The sequence below is a fragment of the Neovison vison genome, chromosome 5 (assembly GCF_020171115.1).
Source record: "Neovison vison isolate M4711 chromosome 5, ASM_NN_V1, whole genome shotgun sequence".
In the NCBI taxonomy this organism is placed as follows: Eukaryota; Metazoa; Chordata; class Mammalia; order Carnivora; family Mustelidae; genus Neogale; species Neogale vison.
This window is the reverse complement of record NC_058095.1, coordinates 3772525-3798966: the sequence shown is the minus strand read 5'-3', so window position 1 is coordinate 3798966 and position 26442 is coordinate 3772525. Positions and strand designations below refer to the sequence as shown.

The 26442-nt window shown below is 51.5% G+C and overlaps 1 protein-coding gene across 2 annotated transcripts in view; it reads left to right on the top strand.

Moving 5' to 3' along the window:
* The window catches only part of TNRC6C (trinucleotide repeat containing adaptor 6C), a 94915-nt gene that overhangs the window by 25183 nt on the left and 43290 nt on the right, over positions 1–26442 (top strand). For both annotated transcript variants that reach the window (XM_044247339.1, XM_044247338.1), the window contains one exon: positions 15262–17865. In XM_044247339.1, the coding sequence (XP_044103274.1) occupies positions 15480–17865 (2386 nt within the window). In that variant the 5' untranslated portion in view covers positions 15262–15479. The remainder of the gene's footprint in view (positions 1–15261; positions 17866–26442) is intronic.

Below are 26442 nucleotides of genomic sequence, written 5' to 3'. Positions count from 1 at the left end.
GTTAAATTTTGTTGTGATTCACCTTGTAATTTACAGTAATCTGTCAAACTTGTTCATATGGGAACATCACAGTGCCAGTTTTTGCCAGTTTTTGACAAGCTGATACACGAGCTTAATACTTTCGCACTGTCTTTGCTCTGGTGACTCCATCAGAATGCCTAGGCGGCAACCACACACCTCTGACGGAGGAGAGGCTAACCTGCCAGAACCGTGTTGTCTCTCTCTTTTTTTTTTTTTAAAGATATTTTTTTTTTTTTTAAGATTTTATTTATTTGACAGACAGAGATCACAAGTAGAGAGAGAGGAGGAAGCTGGCTCCCTGCTGAGCAGAGAGCTCGATGCCAGGATCCTGGAATCATGACCTGAGCCGAAGGCAGAGGCTTTAACCCACTGAGCCACCCAGGCGCCCCAAAGATCTTATTTATTTATTTGAGAGAGAGCACGAGAGTGGGGAGGGTCAGAGGGAGAAGCAGGGAGCCCGATGCAGGACTTGATCCCGGGCCTCCAGGATCATAACCTGAGCTGAAGGCAGTCACCCAGCCAGTTGAGGCACCCAGGCACCCCCATGTTGTCTCTTCAAGCATATCTGCATTAAGTCACTGGGCAAAATGTTTATTGAATGCCTACCAAGTATGGGGATAATAGGATAATAGTCATGCCGAAGTGGGCTGGGGGCCACTAAAAGATAACTGTGGGGGGCCACGTGCCCATTAACCCAGACCAAGGACAGGGGCTGCTCCCATGGAGGCGACCTGAGCTGAGTTTTGGGTTAGCTGGGAAAGGCAGGTGACGGAGGAGCCTGCGAGGGTGGTGAAGGTGGTTTGGTGTGACGGGGGCACAGGAGGAGGAGGGGGCTGGGAAGGGAGCTGTTTGTATTACTCAGTGAAGCAATAAAGTAGCACAAAAACTTACTGGCGTGAGAGTAAACCGATAAATTGATGAGATAGGATGCACTGGAGGGACCCGGGAACATGCGCGCACACACGCACATGCGCCCGCCCAGGCTTCGGTTAGCACGGCCCGGCCTCCCGAACTGCTGGGCACGCGGTGGCTTCTGTCAACACGGTGCTAGAAGACCGTACACGAGACAAACATGGGAACTGTCGGAGGTGACGCAGACCATCTCCAGATCCTAAAGCTACTAAACTGGTTGGGAGCTAGTATTATTTGTGACCAGGGAAAACTAAAATGAAAACGAGAGATGCACGGGTTTTCACTTACCAGACGGCCCTGCTTGACAGTCTTGAAATAGCAGCGGGACCTTGGACTGAGTGTTTTCCGTGTGCTGGGCCCAGGTGCTTCACAGCAAGACCCCAGAACGAACACTCTGCCAGACTGCTGAGGGCCTGGGAAGGGGCAGCTCTGATTTGTTGCAGGTGGGGAGGTAACCAGTCCGGCCGCTGGGGAGGGCAGTGGGTAGAATTTATAAAAAATTTTAGGTGGTCCTATCTCCTGGCCCAGCTATTCTTTTTGTTTATTTATTTTGAAGTAGGCTCCATACCTGGCATGGAGCCCCACGCAGGGCTTGAACTCACAACCCTAAGATCAAAACCTGAGCTGAGGTCAAGAGTCAGGGGGTTGACTGGCTGAGTCACCCCGGCGCCCCTCCTGACCCAGCTGTTCTAGCTGGGAGTACTTCCCTTTCCCCACCCACACCCTGTTGCTCTGCAGTATCGCTTGCTCTGTGGCATGAACTGGCGGTAGGTGCGTTGAGAATGTCCAGTGGCTGCTGTCGTCTCTCCAGAGCAGTTACAAACGGAGGAACGTTATTAACCTCGCGGTGACTGACATTGTGCTTTGCCATACGGAGCTGGAGCAGGATCTGTGGTCGGGAACTGGTGGAACTTGTGCTGGGTCTCAGGTCTTCCCTCACTGGCAGTGATGACGTTCGCACGAGTTGTCAGGGGTGGAGGGGGCTCCTGCAGAATGAGGCGGAGAGGACAGGGTTCCGCCCAGTCCCAGTCCAGGTTCCGTATTTATTTGTCCTGAAGTAAAACCCTGGCCTTCTAAAAAAAAAAAAATGCAGGGGAAAATGGATTTTTTAATTCATGTATGCATTTGGAAGGGAGCTCATTTAGCCGGCTGGCAGACACAGCTGGTAAGAGAAGTGGTGCTGTATCGATGCGGTGTCACACGGCTCCAGTTCCAGAAAAACGTCATTTTGTCATGTGGTTTTCTAGGCAGACTATGTTCTTGCAAGTCTGCTGCATAGCTCTAGCTCCAAACACTTGAGAGCTTTTATCTTCAAAAAAAAAAAAAAAAACAAAAAACAGACCAAACCTCTTTTTCATTGTGCTGAAGGCAGAACAATGTATTGTTTTGGTGGCGGCTTCGAACATTTATAAACAGAGGCTTTGCTTCACATGCAGTAGCTGGTGTTTGCTACTTAGATCTTTTTTAGATAGAGGCAGGAAAGTAATTAAGAAGTTGGACACTTGCCAGTTTACATATGGGGCTCGTTTAGAATATTATCGCCAGTGTTGGTGTGCCAAATGTTGCAGGGTTGTTGAGGAAAAGCAAGAAGGAAGGAGGAATGTGCAGCAAAGGCGGAGCGTGGAAGAGCGGCCGCGGCCGCTATCTGCATGCGGCCGGGCACTGCGTTCTTCTTCCGGCCGACTGTCAGGACAGCAGAAGAGGGGCCCTGGTGCTCCCTGTAGCTGGTCCTGAAGTGCAAACGTTGGTGACAGTCGAAAGAATTTAAAGAGGAAGAAGATCGGTTTAGTGTCAGCTGCAATTAGATAATCAGAGCTTCCAGATCCCCTCAGTGGACGCCTCCCCCTCGCTGAAGGGGATGAATCGGACACCTTCCCGAGCGGAAAGGGCACGGCTGGCCCCTGCCCCGCGGGCGCCCGCAGGTTGCCGGGGCCCCGGCCGGCGGGGGAGTCCGCTGGCGGCGCCCCAGCGGGAGGCTCCTGCGGCGCGCGGCCGACATGGTGGAGCTGCGCGTCCCGGCCGGCTCGCCAGGTAGCGTCTTCCCGGGCCTCGGGCGGCCCCTGCCCGCAGATACCCCACCCCCGGCGGCTAGAGCAGGAGAGGGAGCGCGGCGGCCGCGGCGGGGGCTGGGGCTGGGGCTGGGGCTCTGCGGCCCGGGGCCCCCGGCCGTGGCTCCGCCTGGATAAAATGGCGTCTTGGAAAGGAGCGGCCGGCCAGCGCGGGGCGGCCCCTCCGTCGCCGCTGCGGCGACCGTGGCCGCGACCGGGATGGTGACCGCCGCTCTCCCTCGCCTCGCGAGCTCCCGGCGCGCCCTCCCCAGGCGCCAAGCAGCGCCTTCTGCCCCTCGGTTCTGTGGCAGCGCCGCCGATAGGCTCTTAACCTGGAGGAAGCAAGCTCGTCCCCTGCTGCTCTGCAGAGAGCACAGGCCGCAATTCGGAGTCCGTGTACGCTCTCGGAGTATTGTTTCCAGCAAGCCTTGGCTCCCGCCCGTGTTTCATAATTCCTTGGGTTTGTGGAGGTTGACAGATGCAATGTCTAGAGTCTGTCCCGCCTTGCAGTTCGGAATTCAAAGCGCTTTCTCGCTTTCTCCGCGAGGTTCTCGCACGCGAGAAACGCAGTGGAAGGGGAGGCATCTTTGCTTCTCAGAAGCTGAAAACAGTTGTTAACATTTATCCTGCTTCTTGAAAGAAGTGGCAGGAAACTTGTGTTATTGGTTAGTGTTAGGAGACGCATCTCAACTAGGGCAAAGTATTTGGAACCACTTTGTATAATGTTTGCTTTGCTGTTTCGTCAGTTCAGTCCAGGGCTGGTGGGTGCAAAGAATGAGCTGTGCGCTCGGGTTGCTGTTGGTGCTAATTCAGCAGCCTGCGCAGTTCCGTGCAAGCCCTGTCCGCACGGCCCTGTCAGACGAATTTGATACCTCGTTAAAATTTTGCCTACTCCAGCTTCTGGAAGCTCTTTGTTAAATACTTTTCCTTGAAAATTTAATCTCTATATGGTAACATTTTGGAACTTGAAAAAAAAAGCTTTTCTCTTTAAATCATGCTATTGTGTAATCTTTTTAAATTAATCACTTAAGACGGTTATGTTACTTAGATTTTTTTAGAGATACCTGTTTTTAGAATGTGTAGACCATTTAAGTAGCAGAAGAAAAGAGAATTTAACATAATACACAAACCTCATTACTTTTTTCTTTTTAAGGCTTTCTTGGGGGGGGGATTATTTTGATAGTAGAATGGCAGAGCGGAAGGAGCACTAGACGCAGCTTTCAGTCCGGTCCTTACTGCTTATTAGTTAGTAACACCTTTTCTGAGTTTGACGTCTCTGAGCCTCTGTTTCCCCATCTGTAAAATGGACATAATTTTGTTAGAGTTCAGTTGATGCATTGTGGTGGAGATACTTCAGGATTTCAAAGTGTCGTGTCACGCCTGATAGATAGGACAGCCCCGTTTTGTAAACTCTCCCGGACTGGTTGCGTATCACCGGTATGGGTTTTAGCCTTTCAGAGCTCCTGGGTTGTGCAGGAGAATCTAGAGCAGTTGTATGGGAATTCAGTCTTGGTTTATTTCAGAGTTTTCATTCATTTCGGAGTGCTTGCTCCTGCAAATAAGTCATTTCACAAAAATTTTCCCCCATGGTTCTCTTTTAGACTAGGACTAAAACGGGGACTGGTGAGTTGATAACACAGTCAAGAGACTTTGGTTAATGCAAAGTGTGTTCTTCAAATAGTGTCAGAGTCATAATGTTCTCTTAGGAAGAGTGGTGTGCCTTAAACATAAAAACAATAATGATTTTGAAATTGTCATTTTTGGAATAAATTCTCCTATCAGAATATGTTGTGATGGTGGGAGGTGGCGGTGGTGACGGGTGTGGCAGTGGTGACGGTGATGAGGCTGGTGGTGACGGTGAGGAGGGGGAGGTGGGGTTCCCTGGAACAGAGCTGCTCAAACCGTGCCCCTCAGAGACCCACGGAAGACCTGAAAGGAGTCTGAGTGGGGAGGAGACAGCGGGGAGTGGATGCAGCCCTAATCTTCCACAGCGGCTCTGGGGTTAACACCTCTGTGTGCTGGCGGCATCGGCTCTGCTGTCCGGTTCCGTTGCGTGGGCGGTGTCTGCCACGGCGCTAAGACGCCTGTGCTGAGCGGCGCTTCCAAACCCACTTGAGCCCGTTTCTGAAAGCCATCGCCATTGCATTAAAATCACAACTTTCTGCTTTAGCTGTTGAGACCTTTCGAGGTTTCAAATACATTTTTATGTTCAAACTATTATTTTTTAAAGATTTTACTGATGTATTTATTTGAGAGAGAGAGAGAGCACACAAGCAGGGGCAGGCGGATAGAGAGGGAGAGGCAGGCTTCCTGCTGAGCAGGGGCCCCTGATCAGGACCTGAGCCAAAGGCAGACGCTTAACCAACTGAGGCCCCCAGGTGCCCCTCAAACGATTACATTTTTAAATACTAGAGTGATAGGACACGACTGTTTCTCATTGTTAAACTTCTTGAGCAGGAAAAACAAATGACAAAACAAGATACAAGTGAAAGAAGGGGACTAAGGAAAAACTGAGGCATGGAGCGGAGCCTGCTTGGGTCACGCCTGTCTTGACTGTGGCCTGGGGTTCTCTTTGCAAAGAGCGTTCCTGGGGCACTAAGAACTTACTGGTAGGGCCCAAAATCAGAAGTACAGCACCACGCGCTGAAGAAGTTTTACTGTTCATCTGTAGCTTTTTGGTTTCTCTGTATCTGAGCAGTGCCCACAGAAGTACTGAAAGTACTGGAGGTCTGAGAGTTTAATCCCGAGGAGAACCATCATAGTAACTGTCTCTCTCACTTTTTTCCTTACCCACTGTTTCGTTACAACTGAAAACATTTAAATAGAAACCTAGATTTAGTAGCTTACAGAGTAAGTAATAAACCATTGATAAAAGAGCAGCAAATTACCCAGTTAGCCTCATTTTCAGCCCTTCTGAAGAGTTCCATGTATAAGGATCGCCAGTCTTTGCGGTCTGGAGGACAGAAGCCCTTGTTTCAAAGTGGACACAGGCATTTCCGTGCAGCGGTGAGGACCAAGCTTCTTGGGACCCCCTGGTAGCAGTGTCACCTCCCCTTTGTCGCCGCCTTGCCAGAGCACAGGCGTTCAGCAGAACTCCTTTACTGAGACATTTCTTCATCTGCTTTCATCTCTCCCGTCCTTTTGCTCTTCTCCCCTAGTCTTGCTCCCTTTTGCCCCTCCCCACTGTTCATCGCAAGTTCTAGAGCCTTCACCTCACCTCTGAGTTCCGAGCACTTGTCTCCTGGCCCTCACCACTTGCAGACGTGTTCTTGATTTTGAGGAAAAGGTACTGCTCAGTAACAGTGTCCAGATTTCTCGGCGCCTGTTAGATACCGCTCCCACTTGACTGGGGTGTCGAGGAGGGTGACAGGCCTAGAGAGGAGACCGGAGTGGCAGTAAGGGCCTTTTAAGGATCTAGATAAAGCACCTGCAGTGCTGGGCTAGTCCACACACAGATCGGAGGGGACGGGCATACCCTGTGCTCAGGAGCTGAAACCCTCACATCTGAGCTTCTGGCTCATTCCTCCCAGGACCTTGGAGCAGATCTGCTTGGGTGTCATACAACCACCCAGACTCACATGGCCCTGTGTGCACCCATCACCTCCTCTCCCCAGCCCTCCCTTCCCAGAACTGTCACCCCAGTACTCCCGAGCTCAGTGGTTGGAGCGACCATCCACTCAGGGCCCAAACCCCAGATCTGGGCATCCCTCTTGAATCCTCCCCACCTGCTCCTCACATGTCCCATCTATCACCAGGTCCGGTGAATTCTGCCGCCTGAATGTCATGCCATCTCCCCATCTCCCACAGCAGGGCCTTCGGATTACATTATCATTGCCATCTTAGCCTCAACTACGGCCACCAAAGTGGGGACTAGAGAAAAATTAGCATTTATATTTATTTTTCAATATAAAAAGTAAGGAAGGAATTCTGACATTCTAATATTAATTCTACAGCTTGATGTGTGTATCTTCTGCTGGTCCCCCAGTTCTGGGTCCCAGGTGTCATACACAGGCATGCTGTGGTCTCCTGCGGGGGATGGGGGAGGCGGGGGGTGGTTTCATGGCAGGAAGGACTGTCTGAGGGCCGCGCTCATTCCTTCTTGCCCTGTGTGTTCTGTGCCAGAGACCGCTCGTGTGGGCTCAGTTGTGTTTTCAAAGGCCTAATGGCCTTAGCAGTGCTGGTGTCTGGGGAGGGGGGACTAAATGGGTTGTCTCCTGGCAAAGCAGTTGGCTTTCTGTCAGAGGTAACTCTGTTATCAGGACGCCTGGGCGGCTCCATCCGTGAAGCATCTGCCTTCTGCTCAGGTCATGATCACAGGGTGTGGGATTCAGTCCCACATCAGGCTCCCTGGGAGCCTGCTTCTCCCTCTGCCTCCCGCTTCTCCTGCTCTGCTCTGCTCTCCTTGAGCTCCTGCGCTTGCTCTGACAAACAAATAACTAAAATCTTTAAAAAGAAAAAAAAAAAAAGATAACTCCGGTATCTCTGACAGGGGCTGGGTGTTCCAAACTTGCTAATGTATAGGAAATGAGAACTTTTATTTTTAACAAAAAATACAGGAGGGATGCTTTACTAATCTTTGCTGTATGTGATCTGGGCTTCCTATTGGTCATCCTGCATGGGTCTCGTCCCACAAGTGTGCTCGTTTGTTTATTTTGTTGGGGGCAGCCTTTGAAAATAAATTGCAGATACCATAACTCTTAATATACACCTGTATACAAAGATGTACAGTTGTAGTATGGTTATATAAAAGACAAATTAGGAAATTTAACTTTGGTATAATCCTATTATCTAATATTAAATGTAATACATTTAAATTTGACCAGTTGACCCAAATAATGCTCTTGATAGCAGCTGAATTGTCTCTATATTTATTATTTTTTTTAAAGATTTTTTATTTACTTATTTGACAGGCAAAGATCACAAGTAGGCAGAGAGGCAGGCAGAGAGAGAGGAGGAAGCAGGCTCCCCGCTGAGCAGAGAGCCGGATGTGGGGCTCAATCCCAAGACCCTGAGACCATGACCTGAGCCAAAGGCAGAGGCTTAACCCACTGAGCCACCCAGGCACCCCTCTATATTTATTTTTAAGTTTTAGTTGTTTAGTAATCGCTGAGCCCAGCATGGGGCTCAAGGTCACACCCCCAAGATGAGGAGTCGCACGCTCTTCAAGCCAAGACAGCCAGGCGCCCCCGTCTGTGCTTGCTGACCCCACCTCCACACTCGGAAAGGAAAATGATAGGGTGCGCTACCTTGGAATTGTTTCTGACAGTGACCAGTAGCTCAGCGTGCTGTATAGTGCCTGGCTTTGTCTTTTTTTTTCATTCTTGATTTTCAGAGAAATAACTGAAACGTGCCCGGGGAAAGAGGGCTTTTAAATGGTAGAATAAACACAAGAATACCTTCTGTTTGCTTTTTTTTTACATTTTAAGCACTTCTTCTTTCTGCACACTGCCCCTGAATTAATATTTGGGGACCTACTTTATTTTGATGTTGAAGAACCACAGAAGTAAGAAACAGAACAACTGACATAGGGAAAGGAGGAGGAAGGGGTAGCGGTGCCCAGCGACGGCAGGACAGACGTTAAATGTCGGCCGCAGATGATACTGTCGTGTGGACAGGAGGTCGCCAGGAGCCCGCAGCTTCTCCAGGACCCCGGGAGAGAGCGCGCAGGTGGAGCAGGCGGGCACACGACTGACTGCGCAGCAGTTCACTCTAAGTAAAATGTCATTGCTCTGGATCGACCCCTCCGGTTCTAGAAGTTACCTTCGAAAGAAACTGTAGATTTGTAGTGTCATTTACCACTTCGACTGAATGTAGACTGTATCTAAACTTGATTTCACTGGCGATGGTGCATCAGCTGCTCCGCTAAAAACTGGAGGGGAAAAAACCGGCAGCCCTTACCGTGTCCGAGTTTACAGCCAAGAGGGAGAGGCAGGCCGTCACACGGATGGAGAGACACACCAAGATGTGTGCCCTGGGGGGAGAAGGAGCTTGTCTGTCCTGTTCGACACCGTGTCCCCAACATGGAGCCCGCAGGCGGGAGGCACCCTGTGATAGCTGCCGTCTAAACCCGGGCTTGGCAAGCCATGGCCCGCAAGCCGGATCCAGCCTGCTGCCTGCTTTTGTGAATAAAGTCGGGCTGGGACACAGCCATACTCCTTCATTTACAACGTATTCTCTGTGACGGCGCTTGCCCCACAGTGACGGGATTGACTAGTAGTTTCTGAGACCATCTGGCCCGCAGAGCCTAAAATATTTACTATCTGGCCCTTTACAGAAAGTGTCTGCCAACCCCTGCTCTAAATGAAGTAAAAGCAGAGGCAGACTGTTAGGATGACTGTGGCCGGGGTCCCCAGCACGGGGCGGCAGGTGGGGGAGCTGCTCAGATGAAGTGTCTGCCACGTTGCGACAACAGAGTAGCCGTCACGTCCAGGTCGGGGACGCCACTGCCGAGTCCTGTGGCCAGGGGAGCCCCGCGCAGACGGCACCTTGAGGAGCTGGCCTGAGCGCCGAGAGAGGGGAAGGACGATGGGAAGTGAGGTCCCCAGAGAGAATCAAGCCTAGGGGCTGCTTACAGGAGCGAAGAAACCCATGAGGTGTTCAGGCACCATGATGTGCCGCGTCCGGCTGTGCGCTCGGAAGGCGCACCTGTAGCGTGCCCTGGAGGGGAGCGGGGGTGGGGATGAGGACGCTGCTGAGAGCTGCTGTAACAGTCCGGTCAGGAGATGGGGGAGCTCCAGTGGGGGGTATCCACGGAGAGCTTTTGTTTCTCTCTCTCTCTCTTTAAGATTTATTCATTGCAGGTAATCTCTGCACCCACCATGGGGCTCAGACTCCCAACCCTGAGATCAAGAGTCACATACTCTTCCAACCGAGCCAGCCAGGTGCCCCTCTTTTCTCATTTTTAAATGGAAGATTCTGGAGCCATTCAGTATTAAACTCACAGGCATGACTTGATCCTGCCCTCGTGTTGTTTCAGATAGTGAGCACGTCTGTAGAAGTGACTGTCCTTCCTGCCCACACTGCTGCGTTGGGGCTAGTCCTGCCCCACCCTGGGAGGAGTGGGCGCCAGCGGGGGCCTTCTCACCGCGGCGATTGCTTCTTGAGAGGACAGACGTGTTTGTTAGAGACGGTCCGTGCCGCACTGGCCCCTCTCGTGCCCTAGCTACAGCTTGGCGTTGTTACTGGTTTTTATCCTAATGACTGGGTTTTTTGGGAAATTTGAGTTTTTTTAGTTTATGTAAATGAAAACATTATCTATCTCACATGATTATCTCCTTAATTCCAGTGTTAGCCTTTGGTCCTTGGCCCTTTGCTGCTCTTAGAAAGATCTCGAGGGAAAGAAGGGTCTGTGAAAGTACAGAATTCTGGTTTGATCGGCACTAGCTTCTTCCTGCCCTGTAGAGAAGTTCATAAATTGCTTTTTCTTACAGATTGTTACATAGTTCTGAATGTAAAGATCTAGAGTGATTTATTTTTCTCCTAAGGAGCAACATTGCCCTATAATTTATTGTCTCGCAGTGTCTAAAATTAAGTGTTTTGGGGGAGCATCTAAGTGGCTCGGTAAGTTAAGTGTCCAACTCTTGGTTTGGGCTCAGGTTATGATCTCAGGGTCCTGGGACCGAGCCCTGAGCATCAGGCTTTGTGCTCCATGGGGAATCTGCTTGAGATTTTCTTTCTCTCTATCTGCCCCTCCCTCCCAATAAATAAATAAATAAATCTTTTTAAAAAGGTTTTGGAAAAAATGTTTTGGCCATTTGTATTCCTATTTCTTATTTACAGTTTCAGACTTTGATTATAAATATTTATAGGAAAGTCCAAAACAAAATCATCTGAATAGCAGGATGGCATATGTTAGAAACGTTCTACAATATTTATTGAAAACTCACTGTGTTTTTTGGTTGTTTATTTCCACACAGTGTAGTTCTTTGTCTTTGACTCTGTTCATTTCAACAGAATAAATTAAACAGTTTGATTATTAAAGTATCTTTGCTTTACATGTGAAAAGAAGCTCAACATTACTAATTATTAAGCAGATGCAAATCCAAGTCTCAGCGCAATGCCGCTTCCCAGCCGTTCGGGTGGCTGCTGTTCCAACAGAAGGTAACAGGTCTGGTTGAGGGTGTGGAGCAACGGCAGCGGGGAGCCTGCTTCCCCCTCTCCCTCTGCCTGCTGCTCTGCCTACTTGTGATCTCTCACTCTCTGTCAAATAAATAAATAAAATCTTTAAAAAGAAAAAAAAGTGGGGTGTGGAGCAAATGGAGCCCTTGTGTCCTGCTGGTAGGAATCCTTACCGAGCCGCAGCTATGGTGGGAAACAGTATGGCAGTTGCCCAAAAGATCAAACCTACCGTTACCGTATGATCCGGCTGTGCCACTTCTGGGGATGCACCCAGAAGAACTGCAAGCAGAGACTGGCACGGATACTTGTATACGGCTGTTTATGGCAGCGCCATTCACAACCGCCGGAAGGTGGAAACAGCCCGCGGTGTCCGTGGAGGAGGGGCGGGTGAATGTTGCTCAGCCTGAAAAAGGAGGAAGGAGGTTCTGACACCTGCTGCAGTGTGGATGGACCTTGAGAACATGATGCTGAGAGAAGTAAGCCAGACGGAAAAGGACAAATAGTGGTCGTTTCTGTTTATAAGAAGTACGTGGAATAGGGTCACAGTGTCACCAGCGCCTGGGAGGGGGGCAAGAGACGAGAGGACATCTTGTGTGATAGGTTACGCCTTCAGGTTGGGCTGATGGATGTAGCACTGATGCTTGTACAGCGTGAATGTACTTAAACGCACTGAATTGTGTACTCACAAAGGGCTAAGATGGGAAATGTGTATTTTACCACAATAAAAAGAAATCTTTGCTCCGATACTGAGGTTGAGACTGAACATGCCAGCTTTGTGGCCCGGTACTTTCGTGTGTGAGTCTCCTGTCACCATGGAGGGTACGGCTGCTCCAGATAGCATCCGGTCTACAGCCGAAACCTTAGGGCTTATGTAGTCCGTCCCCGTCTCTGTGGAGCGGAGAAGGGACGAGGCCTTGTTGGGATAGCGAGCGCCTTTAGCTGGCGCTCAGCTTGGGTTCCATACGTGTACGTTCTTGGGTTGGTCCAGGAAGCCCATGCTGGCTGGCCGCCGTGCAGCAGACACGACGGCCGCGGAGCTGTGCTCCAGGGCTCGCGTCGGAGTCCCACTGCACCCGGCGGCCAGGCCGGGCTTTCATCCCGCCGCGTCCGTGAAGTTCGCACCCATTCCTGACCGTGCGGGTTTCACCGCTTCTCTCCCATACATCCCTGTGGCGAGGAGCACTGGTGCTTTGCTTGGGTCCCTTGTGGGATTCCATTTATGTCACTTTGATGCCACAATGAAGCATTTAACTTTTTTCAATTTTTTGATACATTTTTAAAATAGAAGAAACTATGCAAAAACGAGTGTAACTGAATCCAAGGTACACATGTAACAGTCTTTTGTCGAGTTTGCTTCAGATCTCTTAGAAATGATACAGATGTTCCTCAATCACATTTTCGTCTCCCCGAAAGGAATCCCAGGCCTCACGTTTCAGTGTGAGTGACATCTCGCCGTGTTCAAGTGCGTTTCCCAATTACTGATGAGATAGGTTATTATTCGTGTGTTAGCGGCCGTCAAGGGCCTCTTCTCTGGATTGCCTCTTTCTGTTGTTTTCCTGCCCTTGTTGGGTTTTAGTCTTGTTCTTATTGAATTGTAGGGATTTTTTTTTTTAAGATTTTATTTATTTATTTGACAGAGATCACAAGTAGGCAGAGAGGCAGGCAGGGAGAGAGAGGGGGAAGCAGGCTCTCCAAGGAGCAGAGAGCCTGATGTGGGGTTGATCCCAGGACCCTGGGATCATGACCTGAGCCAAAGGCAGAGGCTTTAACCCATTGAGCCACCCAGGCACCCCGAATTGTAGGGATTCTTCATTCTTTATTCTGTTCTCTCTTCTTCCTGTCTGTGGCTTGTTTTTGTTTTTTGTTTGTTTGTTTTTTTAAGCTTCCTTTATATGATATCTGCTGTCATACGGTTGTTTTTAGATGAACAGAGTCAAATTTATCAACTCCTTAGGAAGATAAGTGTCCCACGTCATAGAGATGGCCTCCTGTATTTCCTTATTGAGCTTAAGGAAGTCTTGCTATTGTAACTAGGTCTTTAATCCATCTAGAGCTGATTTTTCTTTATGATTGGAGGCAGGGATCTTATTTTTTCCATATGGCTAGCCACATGTCCCGATAACATTTATTAGCTGGCCCTTCCTTTCTCCACTGGCTTGTGATCCTGTCCTTCGTATCCAAGCACGCAAATATATATTTCAAACCTGACGCATAACTGAGTATGAGTCCAGCAGATTGGGGGCTGAGCAGCAGATGTAAGGCATTCCACACAAACCCTCTAGACCATTAAGAGAGAGCTGATTCCTTTGCATAGTGACCTATTATGGAATAGAAAAAATAATACATATTCGAAAGGTATACCAGGAATGCATTGGTAAGCCAGGTTAGCGACCTCCTGCTGTCTGGGTGTGGGCTGCAGTGAGTACTGTCCTAGGTGTGTCCTGTCCCTGAGGGAAGCAGGGCTGTTGGGAGAGTGGACTCTGGGAGGTTTGCTGGTAATATTCCATAGTCTCTGGTTTTTTAACTTGGTCTTATTTTCTGCCTTAAATGATGAGTGGCACATTGACCTCTTTTAATTTGTTATTACAGAAGCTAGTTTTAGTAGCACATGCAAAACTAGTGAAATCATGACCTGAGCTGAAAACAAGAGTTGATGCTTAATTGGCTGAGCCACCCAGGCACCCCTCCTCTGCACATTTTTAATCAGATTATTTGGGTTTCTTGGTGTTGAGTTGTACTGATTCTGCATATATTTTGAATATTAACCCCTTGTCAGCTATGTCATTCGCAAATACTTTCTCTCATTCGGTAGCTTGCCTTTTTGTCTTATTGGTGGTTTCCTTTGCTGCACACCTAGAGCAAAATTCTGAATTCATTACATCCCTTTTAGACTTTTTTTTTTTTTTTTTAAGATTGAAGTTGTCGCTAGGATGTTCTTTGTAGCAATAGTGATCATTCTTTACACACTTCCGCTGTTTCTCTTTTAACTCCAGTAAACTTTAAATGAGGTTTTCTGTTAGAAACCCAGTTTTACTTCCCAGGAGTAAAATTTTTCTTATTAAAAATGTAAGGAAAACATAATGAAGAAAAGGTTCTAAAAGAGAAGAAATATTTTATTGCAGTTATCTGTACATCGTACTATGCGAAGAAACCATCAAGGATTTCTAAGCTGTGTGAATTTGTTGTATGTGTAGGTTAAATCAATTTTTTAATGTTTTATTTAGTTTGGAGTGATCCATACTTCAGATAGAGTCTGCTGGAAACTCATTGGACTATAAGTTGGATTGCAGTGTTAGAAATAGTCAAATAACTAGAAATCCTAGGAAATAAAATACAGATGGCAAATCCTGGATTCTTTAAAAGGAGCCTAAGGGTGAAATCAAATGACTGCTAGAACGGAAGATAGCGCCTCACATCACTCTGGGGTCTCCAGTGCGAAGACTGTGGATGGAGGAGATGGAGAGCAAGGGGAGAAGGTCCTCAGAGAGTTCTTACTTGCGTTCAATAATGGCAAACTGTGATTGCTGGTGATGACAGAGAAGTAATAGAAATGTAATGAACTGTCTTAACCCTCCGTACTCCTGATAACGTAAGATAGCATTTTCTAATGCCTCTTCTCTCCATGTGGCCCTCATCCCCAAAATACTGCTTCTGTTACATGGTTCTGCACTGTGTTTACCGTTGTTTTCTACTAAGTGAGCCGTGTAGCCTCTGTACTGTGCCGTAGCTCCGGTTGGAGTTCTGGAAGAGAACTACGGACGGTATTTAAGAAAGCCCGTGCTCGTGGTGTCCCCGCAGCCCGGGTGTGTTCAGGTGCAGCTCAGCCACATCAGTGTCCTACCTGGGGCGGTCCTGCCACGCGGCTTTCTTTCCTGCAGATGGCTTTCAGGGACACTCACGTGCTCACATGCACCTGAGTCTCCTCAGGAGGGACAATGGTATGGGGTAGTGGTAAGGGTTAATACCGTTCTAGAAACACAAGCTCTTTTTTAAACGGGAACTTACTATGAAGGCACTGAACTTTTTTCCTAAGTCATTTTTTCACATTTGTCAGTCAGCGTTGAACCTGGAAATAAGGATCTTCCCCCAAAGACTAATTCACAGTGGATTCATTGACAAGTGGGAGAAAGATCTAATTTTGAATGTGTTTCGTGTTTTTCAGATCTCAGTCACAGCGGATTGGCAGATCACTATGAAAGTTCCCACTGGGGACAGCAGCCCACGTACAGAGGTGAAGCCAGCAGCAGCTGGGATAAAGTGATCATAGACAGGACTGACAAGGAGGCGTGGCCTTCCATCACAGGAGCAGAGACTGAATCTGCCTCAGAATGTACTACAGACACTGACTCTGCCTCCAACTGTGGCTCAGAGAACAGTAGCATGGCTACGGGGAGTGCCCAGGGCACCTTCACTGGACATACCAAGAAGACAAATGGCAATAATGGCACCAACGGTGCACTCGTCCAAAGCCCTTCTAATCAGAGTGCCCTTGGAGCAGGGGGCGCCAGCGGTAATGGAAATGGAGCCAGAGTGTGGGGCGTAGCCACAGGCTCCAGCTCCGGCCCGGCTCACTGCTCTCTCAGCGGTGGGGATGGAAAAATGGACAACATGATCGGAGATGGGAGAAGTCAGAATTGCTGGGGTGCTTCCAACTCCAACGCAGGCATTAATCTTAACCTTAACCCTAATGCCAACCCAGCCGCCTGGCCTGTACTTGGACATGAAGGAACTGTGGCGACAGGCAACCCTTCCAGTATTTGCAGTCCGGTCAGTGCCATAGGTCAAAATACGGGCAACCAGAACGGGAACCCAACAGGCACTTTAGGTGCTTGGGGAAACTTGCTGCCGCAAGAGAGCACAGAACCACAAACATCCACTTCTCAGAATGTGTCTTTCAGCGTACAACCTCAGAACCTTAACACTGATGGACCAAATAACACTAACCCCATGAACTCTTCACCAAACCCTGTCAATGCAATGCAGACCAACGGACTGCCAAACTGGGGCATGGCTGTGGGTGTGGGGGCCATCGTCCCGCCCCACCTGCACGGCCTTCCGGGTGCTAACGGACCATCCGTTTCTCAAGGCAGCGGGAGCGGTGGTGAAGGAATCAGCAGTTCGGTGTGGGGACTGTCCCCAGGTAACCCTGCCCCAGGAAGTGGCAATTCTGGGTTCGGTCAGGGGAATGGAGACACTGTGAACTCAGCATTGAGTGCTAAACAAAATGGATCCAGCAGTGCTGTGCAGAAGGAAGGAAACGGAGGAAGCGCCTGGGACTCCGGCCCTCCTGCCGGTCCTGGGCTCCTCGCCTGGGGACGGGGCAGTGGCAACAGCAGCGGCGTCAGTCATATCCATTCGGGAGCTTGGGGCCACCCCAGCCGGAGCACCTCTAACGGTGTGAATGGGGAATGGGGCAAGCCCCCAAACCAGCATTCCAACAGCGACGTCAATGGGAAAGGGTCAGCAGGGTGGGACAGTCCGAGTGGTAGCAGCCAGAATCCTGCCATGCAGCCCGGCAGTGAGCACATGAACTCTTGGGCCAAAGCGGCGACTTCTGGAACGACAGCCAGTGAAGGAAGTAGCGACGGCTCTGGCAGTCACAATGAAGGAAGCTCTGGGAGGGAAGGAGCAGAAGGCCGAAGGCGAGATAAAGGGATGATAGACCAAGGGCACATCCAATTGCCAAGGAACGATCTTGACCCAAGAGTTCTGTCTAATACTGGTTGGGGACAGACTCCAGTAAAGCAAAACACTGCCTGGGAATTTGAAGAGTCCCCTAGGTCTGAGAGAAAAAATGACAATGGGACAGAGGCCTGGGGCTGTGCCGCTACTCAGCCTTCAAACTCAGGGGGGAAGAGTGACGGGTCCATCGTGAACAGTACAAATACCTCTTCAGTGTCCGGGTGGGCCAGCGCGCCGCCGGCTGCTGGGCCAGCAAGCACAGGCTGGGGAGACGGCAGCAGCAAAGCGCCAAGTGGCCCAGGGGTTTGGGGGGACTCGATAAGCTCTACTGCTGTCAGTAATGCTGCTGCCGCCACCAAGGGTGGCCATGCTTGGAGTGGGACCGTAAATCAGGAGGACAAGTCGCCCACCTGGGGGGAGCCTCCGAAACCCAAATCTCAGAACTGGGGAGATGGACAAAAATCTAATCCGGCCTGGAGTGCAGGAGGGGGAGACTGGGCCGATTCGTCTTCTGTCCTCGGACACTTGGGGGATGGGAAGAAAAATGGCTCTGGCTGGGATGCTGACGGTAACCGGTCAGGCTCTGGCTGGAACGATGCTCCCAGGTCTGGGCCCAGTGGCTGGGGTAACGGCACAAACACAAAGGGGAACCCAGGGACAAACTGGGGAGAGTCTTTAAAACCTGGCCCCCAGCAGAACTGGGCAGGCAAACCCCAAGACAACAATGTGAGTAACTGGGGAGGAGCCGCTTCCGTGAAACAGACTGGAACCGGGTGGATCGGGGGGCCGGTCCCTGTCACACAGAAGGACGGCAGTGAGGCCACGGGCTGGGAGGAACCTTCTCCGCCATCCATTCGACGCAAAATGGAAATCGATGATGGTACCTCAGCTTGGGGTGACCCGAGCAACTACAACAACAAAACTGTAAACATGTGGGATAGAAACAACCCAGGCCTGCAGAGCAGTGCCACGGCCGCCGCCGCCGCAGCCACCGCCACCGCGAGCAGCAGCGCGGATGTGGCCGAGACGCCGCCGCCGCACCCGGCCGGCGCCCAGCTCAGTCGGTCGCCGCTGCTCGGCCCAGGTACGGGGACACTTGGGGAACTTTCGGGGTTAAAAAGATCGTTTGCTCTCATTACATTCATACGCACACTTCAATGGGGTTTTCATACAGCGAAAGACATTAATTTCCATGCCCTTCACCTTGTGGTGCTGTGTTCAAATGTTACCCCAAGAGAGTAAAGACAGGAGGATTCTCGGATAGCTTTCGACCCAGAAAGGAAGGATTTTCGGTACTTCCAGTGTTGAGGAGGGTAGAGAAGAGATGGATCCTCTTTAGGAAAGATTGGTGACCATTGTGTTAGCCGGTGTTTCCCTAACAAAAGTCTTCGTTTCCTTCTGGGCTGAGCCAGTGGTCCTCACGCCTGGCTCGGTGAGAAGTGCTAGGGAGCTTAGGGGCTGGGGAGCCGATCGCCAGGACTTCTGGTGTCACTGGCCTGCGGGGCGGCCCCTGTGCGGGTGGCTTCAGAGCTCCGTGGGCCTTCCTGATGTGTGGGTGGTGCTGACATGGAACCGTTCGTGTAGTGAGAGGGACATTACACAATATGAGTCGTGCCGGGAGTCCAGCTGGCAGATGAATCCTAAAATTAGACTAAAACTTGGGTCTTGAGTTCCCGCTTTGTGCAAGGCACTCTGCTGGATGCTGTAGCGGAAAAGAGTCTTCCCAGACCAGACCAGAATCTTCCCGCGGGGCTCATGAGTGGAGACAAAATACACGTGCAGCGCACCCCAGCTGGGCTGTGCCGCAGGAGCTGACAGCAGCCCCGCTTTCTGCCTGGGAATCGGCTCCTGACGTGGCGGTCTCGCTGTGCTCTGGGTGAGAAGTGGGCTCACCGAATCGCAGGGTGCTGGGTGCAGAAGAACCAGGAGAATCCAGTCCCAGGGAGGGCATCACACTCAGGCCTTCCTCCCCCATCTCCTTTTCCCCACACAGTTAGAGGCTGCTACGTCAAGGCCCATCCCAGTGCCAGGGAGGCCGCCTCCTGCCCAACGCCCTTCTTTCCCGGGCACTCCGGCTCTCGGTGCCTGATCATCAGCTTCCTTCCGGTGTCTGGAGTTGCTTGTGTAGTGTTGTCCTCTGGGACCCTATGAAGCAAGGCTAAGCTGCTTGTCCCATATTGCAGGATTTCGGACAGTGGCACGTAGTCATCCTGTCCCGCTCTCCAGAAAATACTCTGGGCTCCTCGCCACTGTTCCTCGTTGTCCCAGATTTAAGTCCTTCTTGTTGTCCTCTGGAAAAGCCGTGGCTTGTGAGGGTCTTTGTGCCCAGAACTGACGTCACTGGTTTACAAGTATGGTTTTAACAAGTACAGAAGTAGTCGAGGCTGTAAGTTCCTTCTCTCCTAAAACTCCTACTCCTAATTCTGAGTTTCCCTTAGCCCTTCTGAGCCACATCTCACTATTTGTCCTAAACTCAGTCTAGAATCTGAAGTTTTTCTTTCCGTTAAGACAACTATGAAGCCCTTCCTCGCTCAGGACTATTCATGTGCACTTGGTCACTTGGTGTCCCAAGTGTAGAACTTGGGCCCTGGCAAAGTTTTGCATTCCAGTCCCCCAGCCTGTCAAAATCTTTCTGTACCCTGATCTGTAATCACCATATAAGCTATTCCTTCAGTTTTCCTTCCATCCCTAAATTTTTTTTTTAAGGTTTTATTTATTTATTTGACAGAGATCACAAGTAGGCAGAGAGAGAGAGAGAAGAGAGAGAGGAGGAAGCAGGCTCCCGCTGAGCAGAGAGCCCGATGCGGGGCTCGATCCCAGAACCCTGGGATCATGACCCGAGCTGAAGGCAGAGGCTTTAATCCGCTGAGCCACCCAGGTGCCCCCCATCCCTAAATTTTTATAAACATGCCGTGAAGACAGGACTAAGGATAGAGTCCTTTCTGCAAGGTCACTCACTCAGCCACCTCATGTATGGAACTGAATTTGCATCCAAAATCCAACCTACAAGGGAGTCTGGCAAGCGACGTGTTTTAGCTGTGGGCCTCGGTAATACGGGAAGGCTCTTAGACGGCCATCGAACAGATGCTGAATGCTCGCTGCCTCTGTCACGGGCTGAGATGTGGGTGAAAATCCTTATTCTGACCATCGAACATCACTCGTACAGGTCTGAATAAAGAACAGTGGTGCGCCCCAGCGACAGAGCTCTGTCAGAAGCCCAGCTGAGGCTGGTCACCTCCATTCCCCTGGCTCCCACCTCCCAGCCACCTCAGTCCCGGGATTTCTGATCACCCAGCAGAGCCCCGTAGTCAGTAAGGGTTAGTAAGGAGCTCCAGGGCTCTTGTACTCATCTGTATTAACGCTTCTAGAACTGGTACCTTCATCCTTGTATTAGGCATACACTCACTTGAAATAAATCATTGAATGCTACTGTGTACCAGGAAGAGGACACAGAAGCTCAGGATAGAATAATGCGGAGGACAGGAGCTCTGCCCTCTTTAAACCTCCATGTGGACCGAAAGGCAAGTACCTGGACAAAAAGAAGTCCAGAGGGAAATCAGTGGTTGGGGTAAGTGTTAGGGTGACAGGAAGGCCTTACAGAGAGAAGCTGGAAATTGGGCAAAGCCTTTTAGGCCTTTGAAAGACCTGGATTGTATTCAGAGGAGAGAGGCCTGTGAGTTTTCATGATTTGGTTCACGAGATTTGTTTTTTAAGATTGATTTGTTTGAGAGAGAGAGAGCGTGCATGAGCCGTGGGGAGAGGGGCAGGAGGAGAGGGAAAGCCTGTCTAAGCAGACTGTGCATGGAGCCTGACATAAGCCTGACACACGACCTGAGCTGAAACCAAGAGTCGGACGCCTAACCGCCAGAGCCACCCAGGCGCCCCCAGGGAGGGGTTTTCAACAAATTGGTTGCTCAGACTGACTTGTAGAATCATTCCAACCATAAAATTAAGAATGGGTCAGTGGGAAGCAAAACCAGAGAGGCTTTGCTCAGCCATGCTCAGCCAGTGTCTTGATGGTGATGGTGGCCCTGGATTGGGACGGTGGCAGGCCCTGGAGACAGAGGTAGACAGACAGGGGAGACGGAGCTGCTACAGAGGGAGCAGAAAGGCTTGGAAAGGGTGTGGAAGCAAAGAAGGAGGGTGAGCAGAGAGGGTTCGGAGCTGGGGAGAGTGGGCCTTTGAGCAGGTCACTCGCTGACTCCTGCAAGAGCACAGCAGGGCCACCTGGCCCTTGGCGGTGAAACAGAGGTGGCGGTAGAGGCCAGCCCCAGCCAGAGCCTGGGCTGGAGGTGCAGCTGTGGGAGAGCAGTGGGGAGTAGAGGCAGGATCGATCGGGAGTAGAGACTTCATTTAAGACAGAGTTGGGAGCCTGTTTAAAGGCTGGAGGGGCACCTGCGGGGCTCAGTCAGTTGAGCATCGACACTTGGTTTCAGCTCAGACCATGATCTCAGGGTCACGAGATCAAGCCCCACATTGGGCTCCCTGCTCAGTGTGAGGTCTCCTTGGGATTCTTTCTGCCCTCCCCCCACTTCCATCCGTGGGTGCTGCTTCTCTCTCTCTCTCTTTCTCTCTCTCTCAAAATAAATAAAATCTGTTTTAAAAATGCTAGAAAGGAGCCAGTAGAGAGGGAGAATTATGCAGAGGGAGGGGATCCCTACTTCTAGCCGAGAGGAGTGCTTCCCCCAATCTGTACAGGAGGCCGGGGTGTCTGTGGCCAAAGGGTGACAGGGTGTCTGTAGCCCAGGGTGCTGGGCTTCTTGTTCTCTGAGCGTCAAGGATCCCAGTCTTGCATACAGAGGGGGTGGGCAGGAGCAGCGGTGCGAGCAAGAGGTGAAGTTTGCATTAGCCACCTACGAAATGGAGCAGGGGGCTTACAAGGGGCCCCCCGAAGGGCTACTGGAGACTGTCCAGGATCCAGACGTCCCAGTTGCCCAGGAGATGAACATTCATTTATGCAGCATGTGGTCAGTAGGACCCACTATATGCCAGGCAGCTCTCTGGTTTGGAGGACAGCAGGGAACAGAGGAGGCAGAACCCCTGTTCTGGTGGGGGTGCGATCCAGCAAGGGGGGCCCGGGCTTCATGGGTTACGAGGCACGTAGCGGTGTGGCGGTGCAGGTGCTGCAGGGAGGGGAGCCGGGCGGGGGCCTCCAGCACAGAGGTGCTCATGCTGTCCGGTCTTCCCTGCGCGCCCTGAGCAGCCAGAGCAAAAGGAGGGCCGTCCCCACTCCTGAGTTCGGTTCGAACAGCACTGCCCCCTGAGCCTCCCCTGGTCTGCCCGCTGGACGTGACCGCTCAGCCTCCTGAGATGCCCGCCATTGGTTCACTTTGACCTCTCCGAGCCACCATGTTGGGAATCCTTTATGGAGCGCAAGACTGTGGTAGCCTGTCCGTATGCTTCTCCGTCCCTAAACCAAAGGTCAGAAAACCTGGTGGTCCGTGGACTGCACCACATCCCACAAATGGGCCTTATTGGCCCATTTTATTCATGTGAATCAGCATTTTTAATGAAAATGTTTTCTAAAAATTCCAGATTCCTGGCTTCTTTTGGAAACCAGGATGGCCTGACTCATTGGATTCGGACGGCAGCGGTCAGCCGAGTGGCTGACTTTAAACGAGGCCTCTGCTTTCTAGTTTGCCACACTGCCCACCGCCTCCCGGGGCGGCCCACCCTGAGGCTTGAGCAGAGCCACGGGTCACTGGGCTTGGGTTCCTGTTCTTTTTGAGTGGGCCTGGATGCACTACGTGGCTGGCTCCCCAGGGACTGGAATTGGCGACTCCTGTTTTTCTTACTAAGACATGACTAACACTTCTAAGCACTTGAACGTTTTACAGCGTGCTTCAGGGAATGAGGGGAAGCGAGAAGGAAGAATGGTCATTCATGCCATAAATGAAGGGATACGGACACTGAGACGTGTCCGTAGAACTCAGTGGTTTGGTCAGCATTGCGGTAAAGGTACACACAGCACTGAGGAGGATCGATGGTTACCAGTAGCCTTCATGTCCCTCCTCCCCAAGACTGTCTTCCGGAAATCCCCGCGCCCAGGGCAGTTTGTCCCAGGTCACAGTTGGAGCCCGTCGTGCTGCGCACCGTCTTCTGGAAAAGTTCCAGCCAAAACGTGTCCTTGTGCACTGTGGTCCTGGTGACAAATGTGGCCTGACAGTGCTTGGTGACCACACGCCTGTATCTTCACACGTCCTCTTGTGTCACCCTTACGCCCCTCGGCCTCCGCGGACAGAGGTTGAGTGGCTCGCGGAGGGTGCGCACGTGGTGAGGTCCCGGACGTGTGACACACACCGCGCATCTGGTGAGGTCCCGGACGTGTGACACACACCGCGCATCTGGTGAGGTCCCGGACGTGTGACACACACCGCGCATCTGGTGAGGTCCCGGACGTGTGACACACACCGCGCACGTGGTGAGGTCCCGGACGTGTGACACACACCGCGCACGTGGTGAGGTCCCGGACGTGTGACACACACCGCGCATCTGGTGAGGTCCCGGACGTGTGACACACACCGCGCATCTGGTGAGGTCCCGGACGTGTGACACACACCGCGCATCTGGTGAGGTCCCGGACGTGTGACACACACCGCGCACGTGGTGAGGTCCCGGACGTGTGACACACACCGCGCATCTGGTGAGGTCCCGGACGTGTGACACACACCGCGCATCTGGTGAGGTCCCGGACGTGTGACACACACCGCGCATCTGGTGAGGTCCCGGACGTGTGACACACACCGCGCATCTGGTGAGGTCCCGGACGTGTGACACACACCGCGCATCTGGTGAGGTCCCGGACGTGTGACACACACCGCGCATCTGGTGAGGTCCCGGACGTGTGACACACACCGCGCATCTGGTGAGGTCCCGGACGTGTGACACACACCTTGCCTGCTACCATCCCACCATCGCCCCGCAGAGACGGGAGCCGTGTCGCCGTGGTGACTTTTCCCCTCTCTGATATGCTGCTCTTAGAATCCACTCTTCCTGGCTTTTAGTGGACAAAGAATGTGAGCTTTACCCTGGATAAAGGCATTCTTGTTCAGTTGGATGGGCCCAAGTCATTCCCTTTCATATGAAAACATTTACAGATGATATTTTTAACAAACTGCACATCTTATCACCGAGTGGGAAAGAAGGGAAACGTGGTCCAGCCAACCACGGTGTCTGTCTGTCTTCCTTGCTGCTGCTCCAGCCCTCGGGCCTTATGCATGCAGTAGTGTGTCAGCTGCTGGGACCTCGGTTTTACTGCCTAACAGAGACAGAAAGTGAGACAGAGGTTTTCCATGGAGCTGGCCTGCGTGCAGAGTCTGCTGAGCTGAGTGTATGGCGCCGTGATGGTGGGGTCGCCACCCCATGGCTCCACCGGGGCCCCAAGCAGCCATGCTGAAGTGTGCTTCCTGCCCCACATCACCTGCAGTGTTCACGTCCCAGGTCTGGAGCAGGCACTTGTGCAGTAAGAACAGAGCTCCTCGCCCTCGGGGGTCACGGGTGATAGAAGCCTGGCACTTCGCAGCCCGGCAGACCGAGCCGGTGAAAACGTCAGCTCCTGGTCCTCCTTGTGAGCGTGGGGACACTTGGGCAGCCGGGACCACTGATGGCAGCAGCAGTCACAGCACCCGGCAGGCTGTGGGCTAGCTCACTGTGCCTTGAAGACGTGCGCGGACTGGGTTCCATGAGTCTGCTGGTTTCTGCGCTCCCAGCAGAGCCACGCACCCGACTCACTGATGACGCTCCCGCTCCTCATGAAGTTGTTCCGTCCCAGGAATTCTGTGATTGTGCTGTTGGCCTGGCTGGCGTCACCAAATTTGCACCTTTGTCAGAGTTCAGGCGTTAAAGTTGTCGCTCATCACCGCTGGTCTGCGGGGCACCTGGGGGTCCAGCCGGCGAAGCGTCCGACTCTTGTTCGCAGCAAGGGTCTTGCTCTCAGGGTCGTGAGTTCAGGCCCCGCTCTGGGCTCCATGCTGGACGTGCAGCCTACTTCAAACAGACAAAAAACAGAACTCTCAGGATTGATCTCTGTCTTACAAAATATGTTTCCTCACTTAACATTTGCGTGTGTGTGTCTGGTTTTAGGGAAGTGAATGCGATAGGACATTTTGTCCCATTCTTGTTACACTGGTATCAGTTCATTTTCTGATAAGCCTGAGGAAAACTGGTAGTAATTTAGGAAATGCAGTGTAGTTTCATAAGCTGGAGTATTTGGATCTCCTTCAGACCAGGAGAAGCAGATGGAACGCAGTAATCTGGAGAAATGTTCCCGTGCCTGGCTTTTGGTCAGAGATGCTGAGCTGCCTGAGAGGGACTCGTGAGGCTGTTATTTTTTTTTTTTAAGATTTTATTTATTTATTCGATAGAGATCACAAGTAGGCAGAGAGGCAGAAAGAGAGAGGGGGGAAGCAGGCTCCCTGCTGAGCAGAGAGCCCAATGCAGGGCTCGATCGCAGGACCCTGAGATCATGACCCGAGCCAAAGGCAGAGGCTTAAACCCACTGAGCCACCCAGGCGCCCCTCGTGAGGCTGTTATTAACATGGAGTGTCGGGTTGGGTACGACGGGACCACACAGTACCTGCTCCTTGATGTTGCCCCGGGGACCGTGGGAATGTGGGCTGGACGTGCAGGACCCGCAGACTTATGTCCTGATGTGCAAGGAGCCAACAAGCCTTGGAGAACCAGTGTGTGACTGTCACGGGTACTGGGGATGTGGCATGAAGTGAGCGTCGCATTTACTTCTGTTTCTAAGGGGATGAAAGTGGATCCTAAAAATACTAAAAAGCCTGCTGAGCACACTTAGAAATAAATATCCTGACACTTAAAAATCAGTTTGCAGACACAGGAGAACACGAAACATGAAATAATACAACTTCTGATGAGAAACAGATCCTCCCTGTAGGCTCTGAACCTAACAGTGAGATTGAGAGAGAAGCGCACGGTGACCTCTGTCGGGCTCCGCTGGGACCGTGAGATGGATACTTGGAACGCAGCCGAGGGGTCAGAGAGTGCAGATCACTACCCGTACGGTTAGTTCGGAGTCCTGTAGGAGCCCAGTACAGAAGAGATCTGAGCTCGACCCGCAGCATAGTGCGGTTGTAAAAATAAAATCCTGCCTGGGGTCCTGTCTTCCAGCGATGAGCGGGAGGGAGAGCGTCGCTGCAGTAGGCCGGTCCAGAAGCTGGGACTGTGCCGCGGATGTTGACCTTCCTCCGGACTATCGTCTGACCCATTTCACTACATCTTCTTCGCGGCTTCTCAGGCAGGTCCCACCTCCACTGGGCATGGCAGCGGGGCCGAGCTGCTCACCGTGGTTGCCCCGTGCAGGTTAGCGGAGATGACAGCCGGAGGCAGACTCACTCTGCATTCGGGTACTGAGTCCACGGATGCTGTGTTTGCTTCACCACTTAGTTTTCTGGCACAGGTGTTACAACCAAAGGCAGAGATTGTGTGAGTTAATGACGGAAGAGGCGTATCACCCATCTGATAACTAAAAACTTGGAATAGGGTTTAGGAATCTTCTACATAGGGATAAAACACGTCTGTTGTTTCTCCAAGTCTCCTTAAGAGCAGATAGAGAACACCGTCCTTCCTGCAAGACGTGGTGTCCTGGCAGCCTCCTGCTCCCGCTTCATTCTTTGGTATAAAAACGATACAAGAAAAT